This window comes from Mobula birostris, chromosome X, assembly GCF_030028105.1.
Source record: "Mobula birostris isolate sMobBir1 chromosome X, sMobBir1.hap1, whole genome shotgun sequence".
Classification (NCBI taxonomy): Eukaryota; Metazoa; Chordata; class Chondrichthyes; order Myliobatiformes; family Myliobatidae; genus Mobula; species Mobula birostris.
The window spans coordinates 58,649,640-58,676,915 of record NC_092402.1 but is presented as its reverse complement, the minus strand read 5'-3'; the positions used below and the strand labels follow the sequence as shown (position 1 = coordinate 58,676,915).

General features: G+C 44.8%; 1 protein-coding gene across 7 annotated transcripts in view; it reads right to left on the bottom strand.

Moving 5' to 3' along the window:
- stac3 (SH3 and cysteine rich domain 3) overlaps nucleotides 1–27,276 on the bottom strand; it is an 82,408-nt gene that overhangs the window by 29,707 nt on the left and 25,425 nt on the right. For all 7 annotated transcript variants that reach the window (XM_072248862.1, XM_072248856.1, XM_072248859.1 and 4 more), the window contains 2 exons: nucleotides 13,725–13,998; nucleotides 7,596–7,693 (listed from right to left, as the gene is read on the bottom strand). In XM_072248862.1, the coding sequence (XP_072104963.1) occupies nucleotides 7,596–7,693; nucleotides 13,725–13,998 (372 nt within the window). The remainder of the gene's footprint in view (nucleotides 1–7,595; nucleotides 7,694–13,724; nucleotides 13,999–27,276) is intronic.

Here is a 27,276-nt window from a genome sequence, read left to right as displayed (position 1 = left end):
CAGTCATGATCAAGTGGCGGAGCAGATTTGATGGCTGAATACCTAATTCACCTCTTATGTCTCATGGTCTTAAATACTCAGCAGGTCAAGCAGAATCCGTGGGGGAGAGGAACAGGATTAATGTTTCAGATCAAACATCCTTCATCACACCCTGTTTCTTTTTCCACAGAGAAAGGTCTTGGACCTGAAACATTAACCCCGTTTCTCTCTCCACAGATGCGACTTGACTAGTTGAGAAATTCTGGCATTTTCCGTTTTTATTTCAGATTTCCAGCATCTGCAGATTTCTTTTATTTTTCAAATACCCCTGAGTATTTGAAGCTTTGTTCACCTTGCAACCATGTGCCTATTAATAGTGATTGAATCATGCCAGTCATCGTCACCGGTGACTTTAACTGAGCGTCGCTGACGAAAGTCTCTCTGAAGTTTTGTCAGCACATCCAGTTGAGCACTCGTGGAGATACGTACATGTAGATTGGGTGAACCAAATTGGTAAAGGTGCTGAGGAAGAGGATTTCTTGGAATGTATGCGGGATGGTTTTTTGAACCAACATGTCGAGGAACCAACTAGAGAGCAGGCTATTCTGGACTGGGTTTTGAGCAATGAGGAAGGGTTAATTAGCAATCTTGTCGTGAGAGGCCCCTTGGGTAAGAGTGACCATAATATGGTGGAATTCTTCATTAAGATGGAGAGTGACATAGTTAAAACAGAAACAAAGGTTCTGAACTTAAAGAGGGGTAACTTTGAAGGTATGAGACGTGAATTAGCTAAGATAGACTGGCAAATGACACTTAAAGGATTGACGGTGGATATGCAATGGCAAGCATTTAAAGGTTGCATGGATGAACTACAACAATTGTTCATCCCAGTTTGGCAAAAGAATAAATCAAGGAAGGTAGTGCACCCGTGGCTGACAAGAGAAATTAGGGATAGTATCAACTCCAAAGAAGAAGCATACAAATTAGCCAGAGAAAGTGGCTCACCTGAGGACTGGGAGAAATTCAGAGTTCAGCAGAGGAGGACAAAGGGCTTAATTAGGAAGGGGAAAAAAGATTATGAGAGAAAACTGGCAGGGAACATAAAAACTGACTGTAAAAGCTTTTATAGATATGTAAAAAGGAAAAGACTGGTAAAGACAAATGTAGGTCCCCTACAGACAGAAACAGGTGAATTGATTATGGGGAACAAGGACATGGCAGACCAATTGAATAATTACTTTGGTTCTGTCTTCACTAAGGAGGACATAAATAATCTTCCAGAAATAGTAGGGGACAGAGGGTCCAGTGAGATGGAGGAACTGAGCGAAATACATGTTAGTAGGGAAGTGGTGTTAGGTAAATTGAAGGGATTAAAGGCAGATAAATCCCCAGGGCCAGATGGTCTGCATCCTAGAGTGCTTAAGGAAGTAGCCCAAGAAATAGTGGATGCATTAGTGATAATTTTTCAAAACTCATTAGATTCTGGACTAGTTCCTGAGGATTGGAGGGTGGCTAATGTAACCCCACTTTTTAAAAAAGGAGGGAGAGAGAAACCGGGGAATTATAGACCGGTTAGCCTAACATCGGTGGTGGGGAAACTGCTGGAGTCAGTTATCAAAGATGTGATAACAGCACATTTGGAAAGTGGTGAAATCATCGGACAAAGTCAGCATGGATTTGTGAAAGGAAAATCATGTCTGACGAATCTCATAGAATTTTTTGAGGATGTAACTAGTAGAGTGGATAGGGGAGAACCAGTGGATGTGGTATATTTGGATTTTCAAAAGGCTTTTGACAAGGTCCCACACAGGAGATTAGTGTGCAAACTTAAAGCACACGGTATTGGGGGTAAGGTATTGATGTGGATGGAGAATTGGTTAGCAGACAGGAAGCAAAGAGTGGGAATAAACGGGACCTTTTCAGAATGGCAGGTGGTGACTAGTGGGGTATCGCAAGGCTCAGTGCTGGGACCCCAGTTGTTTACAATATATATTAATGACTTGGATGAGGGAATTAAATGCAGCATCTCCAAGTTTGCGGATGACACGAAGCTGGGTGGCAGTGTTAGCTGTGAGGAGGATGCTAAGAGGATGCAGAGTGACTTGGATAGGTTGGGTGAGTGGGCAAATTCATGGCAGATGCAATTTAATGTGGGTAAATGTGAAGTTATCCACTTTGGTGGCAAAAACAGGAAAACAGATTATTATCTGAATGGTGGCCGATTAGGAAAAGGGGAGGTGCAACGAGACCTGGGTGTCATTATACACCAGTCATTGAAAGTGGGCATGCAGGTACAGCAGGCGGTGAAAAAGACGAATGGTATGCTGGCATTTATAGCGAGAGGATTCGAGTATAGGAGCAGGGAGGTACTACTGCAGTTGTACAAGGCCTTGGTGACACCACACCTGGAGTATTGTGTGCAGTTTTGGTCCCCTAATCTGAGGAAAGACATCCTTGCCATAGAGGGAGTACAAAGAAGGTTCACCAGATTGATTCCTAGGATGGCAGGACTTTCATATGAAGAAAGACTGGATGAACTGGGCTTGTACTCGTTGGAATTTAGAAGATTAAGGGGGGATCTGATTGAAATGTAGAAAATCCTAAAGGGATTGGACAGGCTAGATGCAGGAAGATTGTTCCCGATGTTGGGGAACTCCAGAACAAGGGGTCACAGTTTGAGGATAAAGGGGAAGCCTCTTAGGACCGAGATTAGGAAAAACTTCTTCACACAGAGAGTGGTGAATCTGTGGAATTCTCTGCCACAGGAAACAGTTGAGGCCAGTTCATTGGCTACATTTAAGAGGGAGTTAGATATGGCCCTTGTGGCTACGGGGATCAGGGGGTATGGAGGGAAGGCTGGGGCGGGGTTCTGAGTTGGATGATCAGCCATGATCATAATAAATGGCGGTGCAGGCTCGAAGGGCCGAATGTCCTACTCCTGCACCTATTTTCTATGTTTCTATGTTTCTATGTACGACCTTAATGTGAAATAGACTAAGGAGCTGGTGGTAGACCTGAGGAGAGCTAAGGTACCGGTGACCCCTGTTTCCATCCAGGGGGTCAGTGTGGACATGGTGGAGGATTACAAATACCTGGGGATACGAATTGACAATAAACTGGACTGGTCAAAGAACACTGAGGCTGTCTACAAGAAGGGTCAGAGCCGTCTCTATTTCCTGAGGAGACTGAGGTCCTTTAACATCTGCTGGACGATGCTGAGGATGTTCTACGAGTCTGTGGTGGCCAGTGCTATCATGTTTGCTGTTGTGTGCTGGGGCAGCAGGCTGAGGGTAGCAGACACCAACAGAATCAACAAACTCATCCGTAAAGCCAGTGATGTTGTGGGGATGGAACTGGACTCTCTGACGGTGGTGTCTATAGTAATAGAACCATAAATAGTTAAGTAGTAATATGTAAATTATGCCAGTAAATTATGAAATAAGTCCAGGACCAGCCTATTGGCTCAGGGTGCTGTCTAAGTTGCATGCCATCTTGGACAATGTCTCCCATCCACTACATAATGTACTGGGTGGGCACAGGAGTACATTCAGCCAGAGACTCATTCCACCGAGATGCAACATAGAGCATCATAGGAAGTAATTCCTGCCTGTGGCCATCAAACTTTACAACTCCTTCCTTGGAGGGTCAGATACCCTGAGCCAATAGGCTGGTCCTGGACTTATTTCCTGGCATAATTTACATATTACTATTTAACTATTTATAGTTCTATTACTATTTATTATTTATGGTGCAACTGTAATGAAAACCAATTTTCCCTGGGATCAATAAAGTATGACTATGACTATGACTATGACTATAACACACTTGACCACTGCTACATTTCCTTCGGCAAAGCTTACAAAGCTCACTTCACCCCGCTTTTGGAAAATCAGATCACTCTTCGATCCTGCTTTTGCCGACGTACAGGCAGAAGCTGTAACAAGAGGTGGCCATAGTTAAAACCGTCCACTGTTGGTCCAACCAATCCAGCCTCCATGCTCCAGGACTGCTTTAACCATATAACCATATAAATGACGCCAACTGGAATATCTTCCATGATGAGGATGTCTCCAAGTTCAAGGATGAAGTCACGTGCTTCATCTGGAAGTGCATCAACGATGTTGTCCCCCAGAAGTCGATCAGGGTCTTCCTGAACCAGAAACTGTGGATCAATAGTTCCGTGTGAGCAGCACTTACAGTGCGACATCGAACTTACACCGCTGGCGATCAACTAGAGCTCAAGAAAATCAGCTACAATCTGCGCAAAGCTATCAAGGCTGCAAAACAATACAGGGTCAAGATTCAGTCAAGACTCACAATGAGTAGCACACGTGACTTGTGGCGAGGATTGCATACCATCGCAGACTTCAAAGCCAAACGTAGTAGTGCTGCCAATATCGCGGCCTCTCTCTCAGATGAGCTCAAATCACTTTTACACTCGGTTCAATGTCGCTAACTTTGAGCGTCCACGGAAAGCCACCACTACAACCTGCAACCTGGTCATCTCTGAGGTACACAGATGTTTCCAACAGGTGGACAGTCGCAAGGCCGCAGGACCAGGCGGCATCCCAGGGTGGGTAGAGTGTACGCGGCACAACTGGCAGGTGTGTTTACAGACATTTTTAATCTCTCCCTCTCCCAGTGTAGAGTGCCCTCCTGCTTCAAATTATCCACCATTGTCCCTGTACCAAAAAAGACCAAGGTAACATGCCTGAACAACTGGCGTCCTGTCACACTCACCTCAATAATAAGCAAATGCTTTGACAGGCTGGTCAAGGACTACATCTGCAGCATGCTACCACACAAAATGGACCCTCTACAATTCACCTACCAACACAACCGATCGACAGATGATGGAATAGCCACTGCTCTACATACCATCCTTACACATCTGGAGAAGAGGGATGCTTATGTGAGAATGCTGTTCCTGGACTACAGTTCAGCATTCAACAACATAATTCCCTCCAGGCTCGACATAGAGCTCAGAGACCTCGGCCTTGACCCTGCCTTGTGCAGCTGGATCCTGGACTTCCTGTCAGATAGCCGGCAGGTTGTAAGAATGAGCTCCCTCACCTCCAACCCTCTGACTCTCAATACAGGAGCCCCTCAGGGCTGTGTACTGAGTCCCCTCCTTTACTCCCTGTATACCCACGACTGTGTCACCACCCACAGCTCCAATCTGCTAATTACATTTGCCGACGACACTACATTGATTGGCCTTATCTCAAACAATAACAAGGTGGCCTACAGGGAAGAAGTCATCTCTCTGACACAGTGGTGTCAAGAAAACAACCTCTCTCTCAATGTCACAAAAACAAAGGAGCTGGTTGTGGATTACCGGAGGAATGGAGATGGGCTAACCCCTACTGACATCAATGGATCTGGTGTTGAGAGGGTAAACAGCTTCAAGTTCCTTGGCATCCACATCACCGAGGACCTCACGTGGTCTGTGCACACCAGCTGTGTGGTGAAAAAGGCACAACAGCACCTCTTTCACCTCAGACGGTTGAAGAAGTTTGGTATGAGTCCCCAAATCCTAAGAACTTTCTACAGGGGCACAATTGAGAGCATCCTGACTGGCTGCATCACTGCCTGGTATGGGAACTGTACTTCCCTTAATCACAGGACTCTGCAGAGAGTGGTGGGGACAGCCCAGTGCATCTGTAGTTGTGAACTTCCCATGATTCAGGACATTTACAGAGACAGGTGTGTAAAAAGGGCCTGAAGGATCATTGGGGACCTAAGTCATCCCAACCACAATCTATTCCAGCTGCTACCATCCGGGAAGCAGTATCGCAGCATAAAAGCCAGCACCAACAGGCTCCGGGACAGCTTCTTCCACCAGGCCATCAGACTGATGAACTCACACTGATTTGAGTATACTCTATATTATATTGACTGTTCTATTTATTATAAATTATTATAAGTTACTATGATTGCACATTGCACATTTAGCTGGAGATGTAACGTAAAGATTTTTGCTCCTCATGTATGTGAAGGATGTAAGAAATAAAGTCAATTCAATTCAATTCAATCTCAAGATATACCACTGATTCACTTACCTTATTCTGAATACTTTGTGCATTCAGTTAAAAAGTTTTTAACAGTGACCTTTTACCATTTTTCCAGCGATTCTATTCTTTCTGCTGCTCTCTTGCTGTTATATATTCTGTCTTGTCTTGTCACACCTTTACTGCTACACTACGTCAGATCTGGACGTTCTTACACCCAATCGCCGATCTCTGCAGTGAGACATCTCAATACATAGGGCAGACAAGGGTACTCAGCACTCCAGGTCGATGAGGCAGAAAAGACAGCCAGGAACCAGGTCTGGGTGGAAAGGTGTTGGTCTTCAGAAGGACTTGGATGGGCAGCACAATGGTGTAGAGGGTAAGAGCCACTGCCTCACAGCACCAGAGGGACGGGTTCAATCTCGACCTCAGGCACTGTCTGTGTGTGGAGTTTCCACATTCTCTATGTGACTGTGCGGGTCACCCTCAGGAGCTCTGGTTTCTTTCCATGTCCCAAAGATGTGTGGAGTTGGTAAGTTAATTAGCCACTGTAAATTACCCCCAGTGTGTGAGTGGGTGGTAGAATCTGAGGGGAGATGATGGGAATGTGGGGGAAAATGGTTTATAGGGAAAATTAGTGAAGGGGGAAAGAATCAGTTGCTGAGCAGCATAGATTGATGGGCTGAATGGTCTCCCTCTATCGTCTTTTCCTGTGAGAAGTAAAATCCTGCCTGTTAAAGAATCCACAGTCCCTCCTGGAAGTGACCACGTGGAGTCAGGTCATGAAAAATAAACAGAGGGAGGAACTCACACTTCGAGTGCTCTAATCGAATCTCTGCTTCAGCTTGAGAGTCACTATCACACACAAGTTCACCCTTCAACTGTATCCAAGGCAGGATCTTAATGAGAAAGCTACTTTGAAAAATATTACTGTCAAAAGTTTTCTTGTTTAAAAAAATCTTCCTGGAGTGTAGGGATTGGAGAAAGACGATCGAGGATGCAAAGTCCAGTAATGATCATTAACAGAGTATGAAGGGCTGATTGGAACTTTGGGTATAAAATAGGCAAGGTCACATCAGCCACGCAGCACCTGACCTTCCTTTGACTCCAAGGGCAAGTGATGTCAGTATAACCAGCAGTCAATTGGACACAACTCGCATCGCACTCAACTGCCCACTGGGCACAATTCCCTCTTGCACATCATTGTGCCTTTTCCGCACAAATGTCCATTGCGTACAAATACTCACGGCAAACCACTGCTCACTACACGGTTGCCCCTAAAACACTACTGCTCACTACACTCTATTGCACTTAGTGAGGTTTACACTTTGGTTTACTGTATAATCTTACTCAATGCACAGAACTGCTCATTGTACACAACTGTCCATTGTATACGACTGCCCATCATAAACAATTGACCCAGCACAATATTGCTCGCTATACACTTCTGCCCTCTATACACAATTTCAGCTTGCCCACTATTGCTCCTGCACACTTTTTCCCATTGTACACCATTGTCCATTGTACACTAGTGCTGCTTACACACTATATTTCCCCCTTGCTTATTGTTAAGAGGAATATCCCCTCTTTAGTGTTCAGACTTACAATCTTGCCGAAACATCTCTGGAACTCCACATAAGACTGGCAGTGATGGTGGATGTTGGTTTTGCAATTCTTGCATCTCAAGCCAAACTTGTTATTTACTGTAAGACACACATTAATCAACAATTAACACAGACAGAAAGTGCAGAATACACAAAATGCTGGAGGAACTCGGCATATCAGGCAGCATCTATGGAGGGGAATAAACAGCCAACGTTTCTGTACCCTTCATCAGGACTGGAAAGGAAGGGTACAGAAGTGGGGGGAGGGGAAAGAGCACAAGCTGGCAGGGGATAGTTCCTCCAGCATTTTGTGTGTGCGTGTTTTGCTTTAGATTTCAAGCATCTACAGAATCTCTTGTGTCTCCGAACCTGCAAAAAACTGGGCTTTAGAATTTTAAGAGACATCAAATGCTTGTCAGATAAACTTGAGACCGTTTCATCCTGCACATGATATGCATTCATCTCTCACACAATTGCCATCAAGGGAGCATGGGGCCGAACATTTTCGTTGATATCGGGCCAGAGTTGGACACTTGCACTGTGCAGCTGAAAAATTAGGACACGTTTTGGATAGAGCCTGTCATGGGGAGCTCCATACCCAACCAGAGTGGTTGTCATAGCAGCCTACACATTGAAGTTAGGCTGCTGATATCCATCAGTGTGGGCTCTGATGCCTTGTTGACCAGGAAGAATGCCCAACCAGGTGGTGGGTACTCCAGCCATGTTAGGCGGAGGAGAGGTGGAGCAAATGTGTACAACCGTCAAAACATTGTGTACAACCATCAAAACATTCTGTACAACCATCAAAAACTACAGTGATGAACTGCTAGTGTACAATGGGAAATAGTGTGCAGGAGAAAGATGAAATGGGATACAATGAGAAAAACCTCCTTCAGTAGGTGCCAATGGCTAGACCTTCCCTGTATCACCACTACTAAGATGGTTGAGAGCATGAGATAGCAAAGACACAGTGGAGGGAGTGAGGCATCAGTAGAGTGCAGGAACAAATTTCTCCCTCCTTCATCAGTGAAATTCATGGATTAGGAAAGAATTTAGAATTAAACGACATGCAGAAAAATGCCACAAAAAGGGAAAGATAAAAAAAAGAAAAGTTGGAAGGACTGCAGGATTTGAAATGTTTGATGAGGATGATACCAGGAATACAAGGGTTTACAGATCAAGGAAGGATGGGCAGACGAGGTCTCTTTCTCTGGAAGGAAGGAGACCAAGGAATCACCCTGTAAGGGGTTTTGATAGAGTGGAAGGTCATTGAGAGGATGGTTCCAGTTGCAGGGAACAGCAGAAGCAGAGGCCATCGGTAAAGGAGAATAACAAAGGAGTCCAGTTGGGATTTCAGAAGGAACTTCCCCAATGATCATTGAACATAGACCAGTACAGCATAGGAACAGGCTCTTCAGCCAACAATGCTGTGCCAAATTAATTAAACTAGTCATTAAATGCGTAACTAAACTAATCCCTTCTGCCTACTCACTGTCCATGTCCTTCCACTCCCTGCACATCCAAAAGTCTCTTAAGTGCCTCCGTCATACATATTTGTTTCCACCACCACCCCGGGGGCACAGTCCAAGCACCCACTGCTCCCTGTGCAAACTTGCTCTGCACATCTCCTTCGAACTTCACCCCTCTCACCTTAAATGCACGTCACCTAATGCTTTGACCCTGGGCGAAGCTGTGTACTTTCATAATCTTGTACACTTCAAAGATCATAGCTCAACGTACATACAGTATATGTACGATATACTACCTTGAGATTCATTTTCTTGCAGGTATGCACAGGGAAAAATAAATACAATAGAATTTTACAAAAAAAAAACAAAGACGGACAAACAACCAACAAGCAAATGAAAAAAAGCTATGCAAATAAAAATAATAGTGAGAACATGAGTTGCAAAGGGTTCTTGGAAGTGAGTCTGCAGCCTGATGTTTGAAGGGTAATAGCTGTTCCTGGACCTGGTGGTGTGGGACCCAAGGATCCTGTACCTCCTTCCCAATGGTAGTGATGAGAAGAGAGCATGGACTGGATGGGGGTTAGGGGTCCTTGATGACTGATGCTGCTTTGTTGAGGCAGTGCTTCATGTAAATGTGCTCAAGGGTTGGGAGAGCTTTGTCTGTGATGGACTGGGCTGTATCTGCCACTTTCTGTAGGCTTTCCCATTCCTGGGCATCAGTGTTCCCACACCAGGCAAGAATTTTGGTAACATGGTGAATCTATGCAAACTTCTAAGAAAGTAGAGGTGCAGTCATGCCTGCTTTATGATGACAATTATGTGCTGATCCCAGGACATATCCTCGGATGTATTAATGCCAAGAAATGCTGGACGTTGTTTGTACTGGCTGGTTACTTGATTTTATTTGTTCTTTTATAGCATTGAGTACGAGAGTTGCAACCTCATTTTCACTGTATTGGTGCATGACAGATTGTACTATGCAATGACAATAAAGATATTTCATTTCATTTCAAATGTAAAGCTACTGACTCCCTCCACCTCAGATCCCCTCATGAGGACTGGCTCCTGAACCAATCCGCCTGAAGTCGCGAATCAGCTTTTCAGTTCCGCTGATGCTCATTAAGAGGTTGTTTTGTGGCACCACTTAATCAGATTTTCAATCTCCCTCCTATCTACCAATTCATTACCACCACCTATGAGTTGGCCAACAACAGTGGTGTTGTCAGCAGACTTAAATATGGCATTGGAACTGTGCTTATCCTCACAGTCACAAAAAAAAGTGAGTAGAGCGGGCAGGCTAAACACACAGCTTTGTGGTGCTCCGGTGCTGATGGTGATTGTGGAGGAGATACTGGTGCCAATCTGTAATAATTGGGGTCTGCCACTGAGGAAATTGAGGATCCAGTTGCACAGGGGGGAATTGAAGCCAAGGTCTTGGAGCTTAGTGATGAGTTTTGAGGGGAAAATAGTGTTAAATCCTGAGCCTATTCATCTTCACTGTCCACGTGCTTTAGAGTTGAGTGGAGAGCCAATGAAATGGCAAATGCCATTGACCTGTTGCGACGGTAGGCAAAGTGGAACAGATCCAGGTTGTTCCTCAGGTAGAAGTTGATATGCTTCATGACTAACCTCATCACAGTGGATCTAAGTTCGACTAGACAACAGTCATTGAGGCAAGTTATCAGGTTCCTATTAGGCACATGTATGATTGATGCTTGCTTGAAGCAGGTGGGTACCTCAGACTCCTGAAGCAAGAGGTTAAAGATGTCAGTAAACTCTCAGGCCAGTTGATTAGCACAGGTCCTCAGTCCTCAGCTAGGTACAGATGCTTTCTGGAAGTTCACTCTCCTGAAAGATGCTCTCATATTGGCCTCAGGGACTGAGATCACAGGGTCACTGGGGTCTGTGTATGGGGGGGGGGGTGATCAAGAAATCTTACTACAATCCTACCTCTTTGCACTTCACACAAAGAGCACTGAGAATGAGAAACTCACTCCTACAGGAAGCAGTTGGGGCAACTGTACCACTGCATTTGAAGAGAGGTTGGACACACGAGGGAGGAAGAGGGAAGGGAGGGCAACCCGAGGAAAGGTGGAAACCTCAAATAAATGCAGACGTGGTTGATTGGACCTAATTGCCTTTTCCATGTTGTATAGCTGATGTTCTATATTTTAAGAACAATTTGCTACATGCAGAAATTTAAATTGATTGCTTTCTGAAACAGAGAAATCAAATGGGAGGTCATTAATGATAATCGCAGCAGGAACAGAATGGATAATCACCAGCCTGAGACTCCTCCAATGAATTTAATTAACGTGCAGATCCAACACATGCTTAAACACCTTGTGGAGTTCAGGGGCCATCTTTTCTTCTATTCAGCTCCATCACTTTTAATCACCGGTGTTTCTCAGGCACAACAAATGCCACTTGCAAGGAAGGTGGATTTGAGAAGAGAACAGACTGACAAACATCAGGTTAGAGGTGACAGGCAATAGAGAGCTTAATGACATGGTGTCATGACAACAATGTTGGCAAAACAAAAAGCTGGTCATTGACTTCAGGAAGTGGGGTGGTGCACCAGCTCCTGTTTGCAGATGCATCATAGGAAACCTCCTACCTGGATACATCACGGGTTGAAAATGAACTGCTCTGTCCAAGTCCACAAGAAAACGAAAAGACTTGTGGACACAGCTCAGCACATCATGGAAAAATCCTTCCCTCTATGGACTCCTTCTACAATTCTTGCTGCCTCAGTTAAACAGCCAACGTAATCAAAGACCCCATCCATCCAAGACATTCTCTCTTCTCCCCCTCCCATTGGCTAGAAGACACAAAAGCCTAAAAGAACATACCCCCAGGCTCAAGGATAGCATCATAAAACTCTTGAATGATCCCCGAATACGATAAGATTACAATATACCACATTGTGGTCTTGCACCTTATTGTCTGCCTGCATTGCACTTTCTCTGTAACACTTCCTTCTGCATTCTGCTTTCCCTTGTACTACCTCAGTGCATGGCTGTAATGAAATGATCTGTATTGATAGCATGCAAAGTTTTCACCATATCTCCACACATGTGGCTATGATAAACTAACTTTAATCCCAAGGTCATGGTGTCAAAGGGATCCAAGGGATGAAAGGGAAGGACCATTCCCAAGGCAAAGGAATGACTTACCATGCCAATGTGACATATGGTTGGGAGTCAAGAAGAGGACATTGGGTGATCAGTGGTCTAATGGGGACAGAGTAAGGGAGCAGGAGGTAAAAGGTGAGATAGATGAGAGAGAAAACTGAAGAACAGAGAGGCTCAGAAGTGAGTGGAGGTGGAAGAAGACTAGACAGCCAATTGTCTTTTCTAACAATATGGGGAGACCAGGCGGCAGTGATGACTGGCCCAAAAATGTGGGATTATGGCTTCTATTCACTGAATGATTGGGACTTGGACAGTGGAACAGTATGGAAAGGGTCACCAGGAATTTCCTCATGGATTTCCTGAATTGCTTTCTATACCTTTGTCAGGAGATCAGCAGGACACCCAGATACACCATCCAGTTAGTAACTTGCAGTGACCTGCCATTTCTTTGCTGGAATTCCCACACCGAGTCCACTTGAAGCCGACTAACCCGGCAGTGGGTTCAACCAAGAGGTCAAATGTTTCCTGGGGGTGAGGGGCGCAGAGAAAGTGGCAAGCTCCATGATGGCTGTCGGGGTAAATTTTCAGGATGTCCAAGTAGGAGACCACAATGTGCAGCAAGGACTTAGAATGCTGCCTGCCAGGGTGAGGAACAGTCAGGACCAAATGGGAATCATTTCAAAATCCTGGAATTTTTCAGTAAAAAAATCAGGAAAAGGTGCATATTGAAAAAGATTGTTTCAGGTTACAAGCAAGCCACACTGTGGTCTGCTTATGGGTGGCACTGTAGTAGAGGGGGTGTAGCCGCTGCCTCACAACTCCAGAGACCAAGGTTCAATCCTGAACTTTGGCGCTGTCTGGGAGAAATTCACACGCTCTCCCTGTGAAACTGTGCGGGCTTCTCCAGGGCACTCCGCTTTCCTCCCACAACCAAAGCCATGCTGTAAATTGTGGGTGAGGAGTGGAATCGGAGGGAAGTTGATGGAAATTTTCGTGAAGGATAAAAAGGGACCAGTGCACGATCAGTATAAATGGTTGTGAGCTGCTCGGCACCAAACCTGAAGGGCTGTTGCCCTGCTGTATGACTCTATGACTCATTAATGGGATGGAACATATTTTGTGCATGTTGGTGAAGACACAGTTCAGGGACATGCAACACACCAGCATTGCTGACACAATTAAGGACCTTCCTTTTCCCCTCTCCCTTTCTTTTCCCCTCTCCCATCAGGCAGAATTCTGAGAAAATGTATCACCAGGCTTCGGGTCAGCTTCTGTCTCACTGTGTTCAGACTCTAGGATGGATTGCTTGTACGAGCAAGCTCTTGATCTCTCAATCTATCTCATTGTGACCCTTACCACTTATTGTCTCCCTGCAATGCACTTTCTCTGTAACCGTAACACTCTATATATGGAATGATCCGCATCAGTGGCGTGTAAACAAAAGCATTTTGCTGGATCTTGATACATGTGGCAGTAATAAACCAGTTTCCAATTTCCCAGGATATAACAGAGAGATAACCCACTTACAGACGATCATCCGTGCGCACACATCACAGAACTTTGGCTTCTTGAAGTAATGGTCTTTGAACTTATGGGGTTTGTCATTGACAGGCTTGGGGGGCTCTGGTAGGGGGAATTCCTCCTTCTCCTCTTCCTCCTCCTCCTCTTCTTCCTCCTCATAGTAATAATAGACCACCCCTCCCCCTGTGTTCACAATCTCGCCATTCGGCTGCTGTGGGAGGATCTCCTCTTTGCTTGTTTCTTTCTGTTTCTTCTGAAAAAGTGACTTCAGCTTCTGGATCTAAGGGAGAGAGACTAGGAGTCAGAACGATGGATATCCAAGCTATACAGTGCCCTACTACACCGTCACTGTGTGCCCTTGCACACAGAAGCTTTACACTGAACATCTATTAGGACAGCACGGTAGCATAGCGGTTAGTGCCGACTGTGAGGTGCAGTTTGATTCCTGATGCTCTCTGTAAGGAGTATGTATGTTCTCTCTGTGACCGTGTGGGTTTCCTCCCACAAAACAAAGATGTACGGTTAGGGTTAGTGAGTTGTGGCCGTGCTATCTTGCTGCCAGAAGCGTGGCGATACTCACGCGCTGCCCAGCACAATCCTCGCTGATTTGATTTGACGCAAACGACACGCTTCACTGTATGTTTCAATGTACGTGTGACAAATAAAGCTCATCTTTATCTTATCTCCCTATTACATAAGGAGATGCATGAGCTAACTGAGCAGCAAAAGGCGACACAGAGTAAATTGGTAGCCTCAGGCCAATCTTACCAATATCGGATAATCTGTCCTGGACCCAGCACACTGATGAAATCACAAGGACGGCACATCAGTTTCTACCTTACAGGGTTAAGGAGGTTCGGCTTCTCGCTGAGAACCCGAACAAACCTCTGCAGATGTACTGTTGAAATTAGGTTACTACCACTCTCTCATATATGAGTTGAAATGTGTTGCTTTGCAGCAACAGTACAATCAAAAGACATAAAATTACGATAAATTGCAAAATTAAAAAATGGTGCAAAAAAGGGGAACAGCGAGGTAGTGTTCAGAAATCTGACGGCAGAAGGGAAGAAGTTGTTCCTGAGATGGTGAGTGTGTGTCTTCAGGCTCCTGTACCTCCCGCCTGATGGTAGTAGTGAGAAGAGGGCGCGTCACGGGTGGTGAGGGTCCTCAGTGACAGATGCAGCTTTCTTGAGGCACTGCTTCTTGAGGATGTCCTCAATGATGGGGAGGGCTGTGATTGTGATGGAACTGGTTGAGTCTACAACCCTCTACGTCCTGTTATGATCCTGTGCAATGGAGCCTCCATGCCGGGCTGTGATGCAGCCAGCCAGGATGCTCCATGGTACATCTATAGAAATCTGCAAGTCTTTGGCGGCATACCAAATCTCCACATGCTCCTATCAAAGTAGAGCTGCTGATGCGCCTTCTTTATGATTGTATCACTGCCTCTCCAGATAACAGCTGACTTACCCAAGGTCTCAACGAGGGATGGCACGGTGTTGAAGTAGCTAGCATAACACGTTACAGCACCAGTTCCCGCTGCCGTGTGTAAGTAGTTTGTACGTTCTCCCCGTGACCACGTGGGCTTCCTCTGGGGTCTCTGGTTTCCTCCCACATTCCAGAGACATATGGGTTATGGGCATGCTCTGGTGACACTGGAGGAACGGCAACACTTGTGGGCTAGCCCCCAGCACATCCTTGAATTTTATTGGACATTGACGCAAATGATGCATTTTACAATACGTTTCGATGTTTCAATGCACATGTGACGAATAAAGCTAATCTCTCTTTATAAAATCCTCCTCTTCTGTACCAATTCCCCATAACCCTGAATTCCCGTGAAGGAGTTCCTATGGATATGCTTAGAGTGAGATCAACAGGTAGGAGGATTGGGCTGTTAGATTGAATGGACAGCTTTTCACAATGGGCTGTCACTCGGAAAATCAACATCTATCGCCCATTCTCAAGTTCGCTTGAGAAGACAGTGGTGAATGGCTTCCTTGAACCACTGCTGTTCTTTTGGTGATGACACTAAACATCCGATGTAATAGTTACATTATGCTAATTACACTGTTAGCTTTTTGAAAATCAAAAAATTGCAGCCTTCCAGATTTGATATTATATTCAACTTTTTAAGGTAGATTATTTCTCTGCCTGAATCAGAACTGACTAGTTCTACTGTAGGCTGCCCGTCTGCAACGTTAACCCTGTTTCTCTCTCCATAGACATTGCCTGAACGGCTGAGCAGTTCCAACAATCTCCATGTGGTTTCAGCAGGAGCTCTGACCTGCGTCTCACAGCTTTAACATAACACTCTGTTCACTTTCCTTGCACCCGCCCCGCTCTCTTGCTCTTGCTTTCTTTGTATCTTTCTCTTGCTCTTGTCCCTCACGCTGTCTCTTTCATTGTCTTTCTCTCTTCGGTCTCTCATGCTCCCTCTCTTCCTCTTGCTCTCTCTCTCTCTCTCTCTCTCTCGCTCTCTGTCAAATGGTTCCACAAAAAATGGGAATGGCCTGGTTAACCCTTGCCTCGCCTTTTCTCCCATCCACCCCTCTCTGTCTCCTGTATCTCTACAGATTAAAACTAACTTGTCTTCTCTGGAAAGATCTTCACCGGAAACATTAACTGTTTCTCTCTCCACAGATGCGTCAAACCTGCTGAATCTTTCCAGCATTTTCTAGTTGTATCTCTTGACACTAAATCTTTAACCAGTTGTGGGAGGAGAATTAATCTGGGATGGCATTGCGTAGCTGTCAGCCCACGACACAGTGGGAGGCATATGCCCAAATCTGAGCTTGGTTATTTTGCTGCACTCCTCCTCCTTATTTTTCATTGCAGCATAGGAGGCCATTCAGCCCATTGAGTCTATGCCATCCTAAGAGCATTCCCATCAGTCCTTTTCCTTGACCCATTTTCCCCACAATCCCATCAGCTCCCCCCAGATTCTAACCCTCACCCACACAGCAGGAACAACTTCCAGCAGCCAATTAACCCATTGACCCTACATCTTTGGGGTGTGGGAAGAAACCCTGGTGAAACACATGCGGCCACAGGAAGACCGTGCAAACTCCACAGGGACAGCACCCGACGTCAGGATTGAACCTGGGTCTCTGGAACTGCAAGATGACAGCTCTACCTGATGTACATGGTTCAATGCACACAGGGCTGTTGCACCCACTGCATAAAACAAGTGACACTCAATCGAGGTGTGAAAAACATCAGCAAACTCAGCAGTTACCAACTTGTTTTACAGCCAATGAGGTAGTCGTAGGCACCTTTGTAATGAGGGGTTGTGCACAGTAAGCTCCCACAAACAGCAGTATTATAATTAAAAGATAGTTTACTCCACTGGTCTTCAATGAGGGGTGAGTACCATCCAGGACACTGTGGACAGCTCTCCTACTCTCGTTCCAATGTTGCTCTGGGTTGTTTGTCCTTCACCTGAGAGCAACATTGTGGGGTGATGCAAGTTGTCAACACAACCTTCTTAAAAACGCATCCCTGGGATTTTGAACCCTCCTCTTTGACTGGAAAGGTGTGGCTGTACAGAGGGGGCGCAGAGGAGCCCCTCAAGGATGTTATCTGTATGAGAGGACTTTAGTTATGAAGGGAGTCTGGACAGGCTGGGTGAAACACACAAAGTGCTGGAGGAACTCAGGTCTGGCAGCATCTGTGGAGAGGAATAACCGGTCGATAATTTGGGCTGAAACCCCTTCATCAGGACTGGAAAGGATGGAGGAAGAAGCCAGAGTAAGAAGGTGGGGGGAGGGGAAGGAGTACACAGGTGAGGGGGAAGGTGGACGGGTGGAGGAGGGGAGATGAAGTAAGAAGCTGGGAGGGGATTGGTGGAAAAGGAGAAGGATTGAAGGAGGAGGAATCTGACAGGAGAGGACAGTGGACCATGCAAGAAAGGGAAGGAGGTGGGGAACCAGAAGGAGGTGACAGGCAGGTGAGGAGGAGAAGGGGTGAGAGTGGAACCTTTAATCTATGACTTCTACAGGAGAAAGAGCCTGCTTGCATTTACCCTATCTACACCACTTAAAATTTTGTATACCTCTATCAAATCTCCCTTCATTCTCCTATGCTCCAGGGAATAAAGGCCTAACCTATTCAACTTTTCCATAAGACTCAGATCCTAAGTCCTGGCAATAACCTTGTAAACTTTCTCTGTACTCCTTCAATCTTATTGATACCTTTCCTGTAGGTAGATGACAAGAACTACACACAATACTCCAAATTAGGCCTCACTAATGTTTTATACAACTTCAACATAACATCCCAACTCCTGTTCTCAATACTTTGATTTATGATGGGCAATGAGCATAAAGCTCTCTTTACGACCCTATCAGCATGTGATGCCACTTGCAAGCAATTATAGATCCCTTTGATCTACCACAGTCCTCAATGCTCTACCATTCACTGTGTAAATCTTACCCTGGTTGGTCCTCCCAAAGTGCATCACCACACACGTCTGCATTAAGTTCCATCTGCCATTTTTCAGCCCATTTTTCCCGATGAAAGCTTTGATAACCTTCCTCACTATCCACTTCGCCTCCAGTCTTGGAGTCATTCACAAATGCTAATCCAGTTAACCACGTTATTATCCAACTCATTGATACAGATGACAAACAACAATGGACCCAGTACTGATCCCTGTGGCACACCACTCATCACAGTCCTCCAGAGAGGTGAGCATCTACCACTCTTTGGCTTCTCCCACTAAACCAGGGGTTCCCAACCTGGGGTCTGTGGAGGGCCTATGGCACAGAAAAGGTTGGGAACCCCTGTGCTAAACCAATGTTGAATTCAATTTACTACTTCATCCCGAATGCCAAGTGACTAGACTCCCATGCAGGACACTGTCAAATGTCTTGTTAAAGACCATGTAGGCAACATTCACTGCCTTGCCTTCATCACCTTTTCTGGTTACCTCCTCGAAAAACTCTATAAGGTTGGTTAGACAGGATCTACCACGCACAAAGCCATATTACTATCCCTAATAAGGCCCTGTCTATCCAAATGTTTATGTATCCTGTCCCTTAGAGTACCTTTAAATAATTTACCCATTACTGACGTCAGGCTCACTGGCTTATAATTTCTCAGTTTATTCTTAGAGCCTTTCTTAAATAATGGAACAACATCAGCTATTTTCCAGACCTTCAGCATCTCACCCGTGGCTAGGAACTTTTTAAATACCTCTGTCAGGGCCCCTGCAATTTCTACACCAGCCTCCCACAAGGTCTGAGGGAACACTTCATCAGATCCCGGGGACATATCCACCCGAGTTTTCCTCCAGACAGCAAACACCTACTCTTCTGTAATATGGATACAGTTCATGACCTCACTACTGTTGTGCCTCATTCTATAGAACGTGCCCATTTTCCAATAAATACAGATCCAAAAAAATCCATGTAAAATCCTCCCCAACTATTTCAGCTCCACACAGAGATGACCACGCTGATCATCAAGTGGATTAATTTTGTCCCTTGCTCTCCTCAGAGAGTTATAGCAGAATCCTGCACCGAATGTGTGTGTAACAGAGAGAGTGTTATAACAGTGTGTGTGTGTGTGTGTGTGTGTGTGAGTGAGAGTGATATATATATATATAAAAACACATTCTTATACAGTGTTGCATGATAGAGAGTGTTGTAACATATTTTTACATGTGTCAGGACACTGAAGCAGGGACCCAGTCACAGACCAAGTACTGTGCACACTGTGATATTTACTGGGTAACAAATCCAGAGAGGTGACAAAGTCGGCGTCAAAGTTCAGGGAGATCAAAAATTCCAGAGAAATCCAAAACCCGGAACCAGGAAACAGGCAGAGTCGACATTCAGATGGACAGAGTACAGATTAAAAATGCTGGAAAAGCTCAGGAAAATTCACTGGCACAATCTGGCAACAAACAGCTGAAAACACAGGACTGAAATACACTGAGCAATAAACAGAGGGGCAGATGATAGGTGGAGCACAGTGAGACACAGGTGGCAGCAATACAGGTAATAATGAGAAACAGGTGAGAGGTGGAGTACTCAGTAATACAGGGGCCGGAGCAGAGCAGGAGCAGGGTCAAGAGCACATGGCAATACAAAACCACGGACTGACGGCTAGGGGAAAACACACAAAAAGACAAAGTTCAACTGGAGGTACTGACACACTGAGTGTGTGTGAGACAGAAACTGTGTTATAATACATTCTTACACCGCGTAGGTGTGTGACAGAGAGTGTTATAACATATTTCTACACAGTGTGTGATAACACATTCTTACACTGCGTGTGTGTGTGAGACAGAGGGTTATAACATTCTTACACTGAGTGTGTGTGTGTGTGAGACAGTGTGTTAAAACACATTCTTACACAGTGTGTATGTGACAGTGTTATAACGCACTCTTACATAGACAGTGCGTATGTTACAGAGTGGGTTTTCACTCATTCTTTCATTGTGTGTGACAGTGTTATAACAGATTGTTAAACTGTGTGTGTCCAATAACAGATGGCTGTGGATTTGTGAAGCTCTTATAAAAATGTGTTTTTCACTAAAACTCATCCACATAACTTAATCTAGTGACAGAGCTCTTCACTATTCAGGAGGTTCATTGATTTTATCGTTGTGATAAACATGCCTCCTCTGTTTGAAATCTGTATCCCATTTGTTCGTCTCTGATCCCTGCAAATTATTCATTTCGATATTATACTCCAGTTCCTTTTTTCTTGACAAGCTGAAACTTCGTCCACTACACTGACAGAGAGCACCTCCCTGCGCCAAGCCATTCATTCTCCCCTGCATTTTCCTGCAAAATATTTTGTGATATGGCTGTAAAGCACTTTTGGATTTTTGTTAAATGATTAATGTGCTGTTAAACCATGTCTTTTCTTTCCCATCTGCAACATACAGTATTTGATTGAAGAATCAGCACCATTTATTTGGAGCTGTCATCTACACAGGTTGTAAAATTAATTTTAACAAAATAGTTTTGTCGATTGCATTTGCTGAGAATGCTCCCAATGCCAGGAATGGATATCCTTCCTTCCTCATTCTGTGCAAGTAACATTCGTGCCACTGTCGTTTCAAACATCTGCCGCCAGCTGCCCCTGGCATTGAACACAGGCCAAACTAACCAGATCCTTAACTGGATGAGCCACACAAGAATAGTCTCCTTGATACATTCACTACTTTTCCACCTGCGCTGCACAATGTCTGCAACTTGAATCCTGCTGAAGGGTCTCAGCCCAAAACGGTGACTGTTTCTCTCCATAGATGCTGTTTGACCTTCTGACTTCCTCTAGCATTTTGTGTATGTTGCACAAGATTTCTTGTCTCTGAAACTTGTACTGTATACAAAACGCACAATAGTTACTCACCTAGGCTACTCCAACAGCACCTTCCAAACCTTTCCAAGAAGGACAAGACCATAAGGCCTAGGAGCAGAATTAGAACATTCGGCCCATCGAGTCTGCTCTGCCATTGCATCATGGCTGGATTATTATCCCCCTCAACCCCATTCTGACTTGTTCCCGTAACCTTTGACACCCTGATTAATCAAGAACCTATCTATCTCTGCCTTAAGTACACCCAATGACTTGGCCTGCACAGCCACCTGTGGCAATGAATTCTATAGATTCACCACCCTCTGGCTAAAGAAATTCCTCCTTGTCGCTGTTCTAAATGGATGTCTCCCAATTCTGTGGCTGTGCCCTCTGGTCCTTGTCTCTCCCACTATAAGAAACATCTTCTCCACATCCACAGTATCCAGACCTTTCAATATTCAATAGGTTTCAATGAGATCCCTCCCTCCCTCATTCTTCTAAACCGCAGCAAGTACAGGCCCAGAGCCATCAAACACTCCTCATTTCTGGAATCATTCTCATGAAACTCCTCTGGACCCTCTCCAATGCCAGCAATCCTTTCTTGGATAAGGGGCCCAAAACTGCTCACAATACTTCATGCAGTCTGACCAATGCCTTATAAAACCTCTGCATTACATCCCTGCTTTTGTATTCTAGTCCTCTCAAAATGAATGTTAACATTGCATTTGTCTTCCTTACCACCAACAGCACCTTCCAGTTAACCATCAGGGAATCCTGCATGAGGACTCTCAAGTCCCTTTGCACCTCGGATTTTTCCATTTTCTCCCCATTTACAAAATAGTCCACATCTTTATTCCTACTGCCAAAGTGTGTGACTATGCACTTCCCTACATTATGTTCCATCTGCCACTTCTTTGCCTATTCCCCCAATCTAAGTCCTTCTGCAGACACCCTGCTTCCTCTGCACTACTTGCTCTTCCACCTATCTTCATATTATCCTCTAACTTGGCCGCAAAGCCATCAATTCCGTCATCGAAATCATTGACGTATAATGTGAAAATAAATGGTCCCAACACCGACTCCTGTGGAACACCACTAGTCATAGGCAGCCAATCAGAAAAGGCTCCCTTTATTCCCTCTCTTTGCCTCCTGCTGGTCAGCCAATCTTCTATCCATGCTAGAACTTTTCCCATAATACCATGGACTCTAATTTTGTTAAGCAGCAGCATGAATAGCAACTTGTCAAAGGCCTTCTGAAAATTCAAAGAAACAATGTCCACTGACTCTATTTGTCCATCCTGCCTGTTACTTCCTCAAAGAATTCCAACAGATTTGTCAGGCAAGATTGCCACTTAAGGAAATCATGCTGACCTTGGCCTATTTTATCATGTGCCTCAAAGTACCCCGAAACGTCATCCTTAATAATGGACTTCAAAATCTTTCCAGCCACTGAAATCAGGCTTACTTGTCTAGAATTCCCCTTTAGACCATAAGACCATAGATATAGGAGCAAGATTAGGCCATTTGGCCCATCAAGTCTGCTCCACCATTCAATCATGGCTGATCCATTTTCCCTCTCAGCCCCAATCACATGCCTTCTCCCTGTATTTCTTCATCCCTTGACTAATCAAGAACTTATCAATCTCTGCTTTAAATGTACCAACTTCCACAGAATCACCACTCTCTGACTAAAGTAATCCCTCCTCATCTCTGTTCTAAATGGACGTCCCTCTAGTCTGAGGTTGTGCCCTCTGGTCATAGACTCTCCTACCATAGGAAATGTTCTCTCCACATCCACTTTATCAAGGTCTTTCAATATTCGATAGGTTTCAATGAGATCCCCCCTCAATCATCTGAATTCCAGTGAGTACAGGCCCAGAGCCATTAAACACTCCTCAAATGATGAGCCTTTCAATTCTGAAATCATTTTCGTGAACCTCGTTTGAACCCTCTGTAATGTCAGCGCATCCTTTCTTAAATAAGGGGCCCAAAACTGATCACAATACTCCAAGTGAGGCCTCACCAATGCCTTATAAAGCCTCAACATTACATCCTTGCTTTTATATTCTAATCCTCTCGAAATGAATGCTAACTTCAGCATCCCTCCCTTAAAGAGTGGAGTGACGTTTTCAATTTTCCAGTCCTCAGGAACAATTCCTGAATATTGTGATTCTTGAAAGATCATTACTAATGCCTCCACAATCTCGTCAGCTACCTCTTTCAGAACGCTGGGGTGTAGTCCATCTGGTCCGGATGACTTGTCTACCTTCAGGCTTTTCAGCTTCCCAAGCACCTTTTCCTTAATAATAGCTAAGATATTAAATAATTCTGGTGAGGCAACGCATCCCTGTCTAACTCCTCTTTGAATTTTATCATCAATTTTTACTGCCGCCGTTTGGTTTCAATATAAATTTTGAAGCAGTTGTTGGTCCCTTCCGTCAATGTTTAGTTTAGCAAGAATTTGAAATAATTTTTCATGTTCCACTTTGTCAAATGCTTTAGTGAAATCAATAAAACATAAAAAGTTATCATTTTGATATTCAATTGCCCTTTCTGAAAGCATTCATAGTATGAAAATTGCATTCCTAGTTCCTCTATCCTCAATAAACCCATATTGCAGTTTAGAAGTTTCTGGTCTTGACTTGTTTTTAATTCAACTCAGAACAATTCTCAACAAAATCTTTATTATGTGACTCATAAGACTGATTGTTCAATAATTTTCGCAGTCAATCATTCCAGGAATTTTCACAGTCAATCGTTCCAGGGGTGTATGGGGTGGTTGGGTCCTGACTAAATATCAGGAACTGCCCACAACATCATACTTGCCAATCTCTAATTGCACTACAAGGTCATCTACTTTATTCCATACACTTGCGTGCTTTCAAATATAACACCTTCAGTCCTATATTCATCACCCTGTTTGATTTTTGCTTCCATGTTACCTTTCAGCTCATCCCACTGACTGCAATTCTGCCCTGCCATCAGCTTTTCCTTCCTCAGTCTCACTACACACTGTATCTACTTCTACACCAACTGCCCAATCCTCAGCCCTGTCACTCTGGTTCACATCCCCCTGTCAAATTAGTTTAAACCCTCCCCAAAAGCTCTAGCAAACCTGACTGCAAGGATACTGGTTCTCCTTGGGTTCAGGTGTAACCCGTCCTTTTTGCACAGATCTTACCTTTCCCAGAAAAGGTCCAATGATCCAGAAATCTGAAACCCTGCCCCCTCCATCAGTTCCTAAGCCAGTCATTCATTTCCACATCATCCTATTCTTACCCTCACTGGTGTGTGGCACAGCCAGTAATCCAGAGATTACTAACCTGGAGGTTCTGCTCTTCAACTTTCTAACCAACTCTAATTCTCTCTTCAGGATCGCCTTCCTTCTACCTATGTCGTTTGGTACTAGTTATGTATCACAACTTCCCCCTTTAGAATGCTGTGGACATCCCTGACCCTGGCACTTGGGAGGCAACATTCCATCTGGGTGTCTCTTTCACATCCACAGAATCTCCTACCTGCTCCTGTAATTATGGCATCCCCTATCACTACTGCACTCCTCTTCTTACCCCACCCCTTCCCTTCTGAGCCACAGAGCCAGACTCAGTGCCAGAGGCCTGACCACTGTGGCATTCCTCTGCTAGGCCATCCCTTCCAATAGTATCCAAAGGGGTATCCCTGTTGCTGAGGAGAATGTATACAGGGGTACACTGCACTGGCTGCCTCTCCCTTTTCCCCCTCCTGACGGTCAGCCAGTTACCTGTATCCTGCACATTGGGTGTAACTGCCTTCCTGTATGTCCTGTCAATCAGCCCCTCAGCAACCCCCCTCCTCAGATGATCCAGAGTTCATCAAGCTCCAGTTCCAATTCCTTAACACGGTCTGAAAGAAGCTGCAGCCAGATGCACTTCTCGCAGGTGTAGTCATCAAGAACACTGCCTTCCCACACCCCAGAAGAAGAGCATTCCACTATCCTGCCTGGCATCCCCACTGCTCTAACAGTGCGAAAAGAAAGAAAGAAGAATTGAACAAAATTATCTACCTGCAGCCCCTGCCTCTACTTGCCGAACCCTCTATGAGCCAAAACCTGAACTCCCCACTCTCACATTATCCCACCCTCACAATGACTGCTCCACTTAAAACTAACTTCTTTTTATTGGCTCCTGCCAAATGCCAAATTTAGCATAATACAACATCTCCTCGGGAACAGTGACGTGTAGAATGTCCTGACTGCCCCACTTACTTCTTCTGAACTCCCTCTCTCTCCCACTACGCAATCCAACATCTCTTCGGGAACTGTGGCACGCAGAATGCTGCTGAGATGTTGCTACTCACATTGTTTGTCTTATAAAATGCAAATAAACAGCCAGAAGGCAAAAGCATAATGTGCTTGAAGTTCAGCATGTGAATGACAAAATGCAATTAGGGTCAGTGGATTGATAATGCTGGACACCACATTGCAAAGGGAGGGATACAAATATATACTAATTTTGGTGGATACCTTTCTTAAATGGGTTAAAGTTTTCCCACAAGTATCAACACAGCTAAAGTTACAGCTCAAATTTTGGTGACCCAGATTTTTACCCGTTGGGGTATACCGATGCTATTTCTGACCAATGTACACATTTTACAGACAAGGTTATGCAACACACTTTGTTAAGTATCAAGCAGATATTTCCCCAGTAATGGTATTGTTTGTGAAAATTTAAACATTACACTTCGAACTCTAAAGATGTATAACCTCTCCCTGCTTCAATCTGTGGTTCCCACCTGCTTTAAGTAGATGATTATTGTCCAAAGTGCCTTAATGACTAATGGTTGGTGGCTCTGACATCTACTATCATGAAGTGCTTTGAGAGGCTGGTCAGTGTATTAACTTCAGCCTTCCAGCCAACCTCAGCTCCCTGCCTACCACTGAAACAGGTCTCCAGCAGGTGTCCTACACTCATCTCTGAGCTCTCCGGACAGTAAAGACAGTTACGTCAGACTATTTTTTATTAACTACAGCTCCACTTTCAACACTGTAATCCCAAGGAAACTTATCACCAAACTCCAGAAACCTGGGGGTCAATGCCACCCTCTGCATCTCTGACTTCCTGACCAACAGACCACAACCAGTGAGGATAGGCAATAACACGTCCGGCATGATTATTCTCGACACCAGTGCACCACAAAGTTGCACTCTCAGCCTGCTAATCAACTCCCTGTACATTCTGACTGCGGGGCCAGATTCTGCTCTAACTCTGTGTACAGGTTTGCCGATGATAACCACCGCAGTGGCTTGTATCTCAAACTACGATGAGTCACAGTACAGAAAGGAGACGGAGAGCTTAGTGACACGGTGTCATGACAACAACCTTTCCCTCAATGTCAACAAAGAATGGTCATTGACTTCAGGAAGGGGGAGGGCGCGTGCATGGTGCGAATACTCCTGTCTACGTCAATGGTGCTGAGATTGAGAGAGTTGAGAGCTTCAGGTTTCTAGGTGTGAACATCAACAATGGCCCATCCTGGTCCAGCCATTTAGACACCACAGCCAAGAATGCAAACCAGTGCCTAGACATCCTCAGGAGGCTAAAGAAATTTGGCATGTCCCCATCAACCCTTAGCAATTTTTATCAATGCACCGTACAAAGCATTCTAACTGGATGCATCATGGGTTGGTATAGAAGTTGCTCTGCATGTGATTGCAAGAAACTGCAGAGAGTTGTGGACACAGATCAGCACATCAAGAAAGTCAGCCTCCCCTCCATGGACTCTGTCTATACTTCTTGCTGCCTTGGTAAAGTATCCAGAAGAATCAGGAAGGGACAGTATGAACGATAAGTTTTTCACTATCTCAGTACATGTGACAATAATAAACCAACTTAAGTTCCAATTCCACATCTGACAGTTCAATAGCACAATTGCAACCAGGCAGCCATGTTTCCCATCTCTAATTCTAGAGGATATGCCCCATACCAACTCATAACTTGGGTACCTTTAGGTCTCGAGAGTCTTCAAGGGCTTGATCTCTCCTAGCCAGCACAAGATGCAGTCACTCATAAAGGAGCGGATAAACTCTTATTGGAAAATATTTCAGCAGCACATTATTTGGCTGCTGCTCAAATTGGGGAGGTGGGGGATATAAATAGACACGCAAGGTTTATTCTGAAGGAAAGATTACATCAATGGAGTATGACATTGGACAACAATTCGTGCTCTGGGTATTCAAGCCTGGTACTTTGCTTTTTCCAAGTTACTGGTA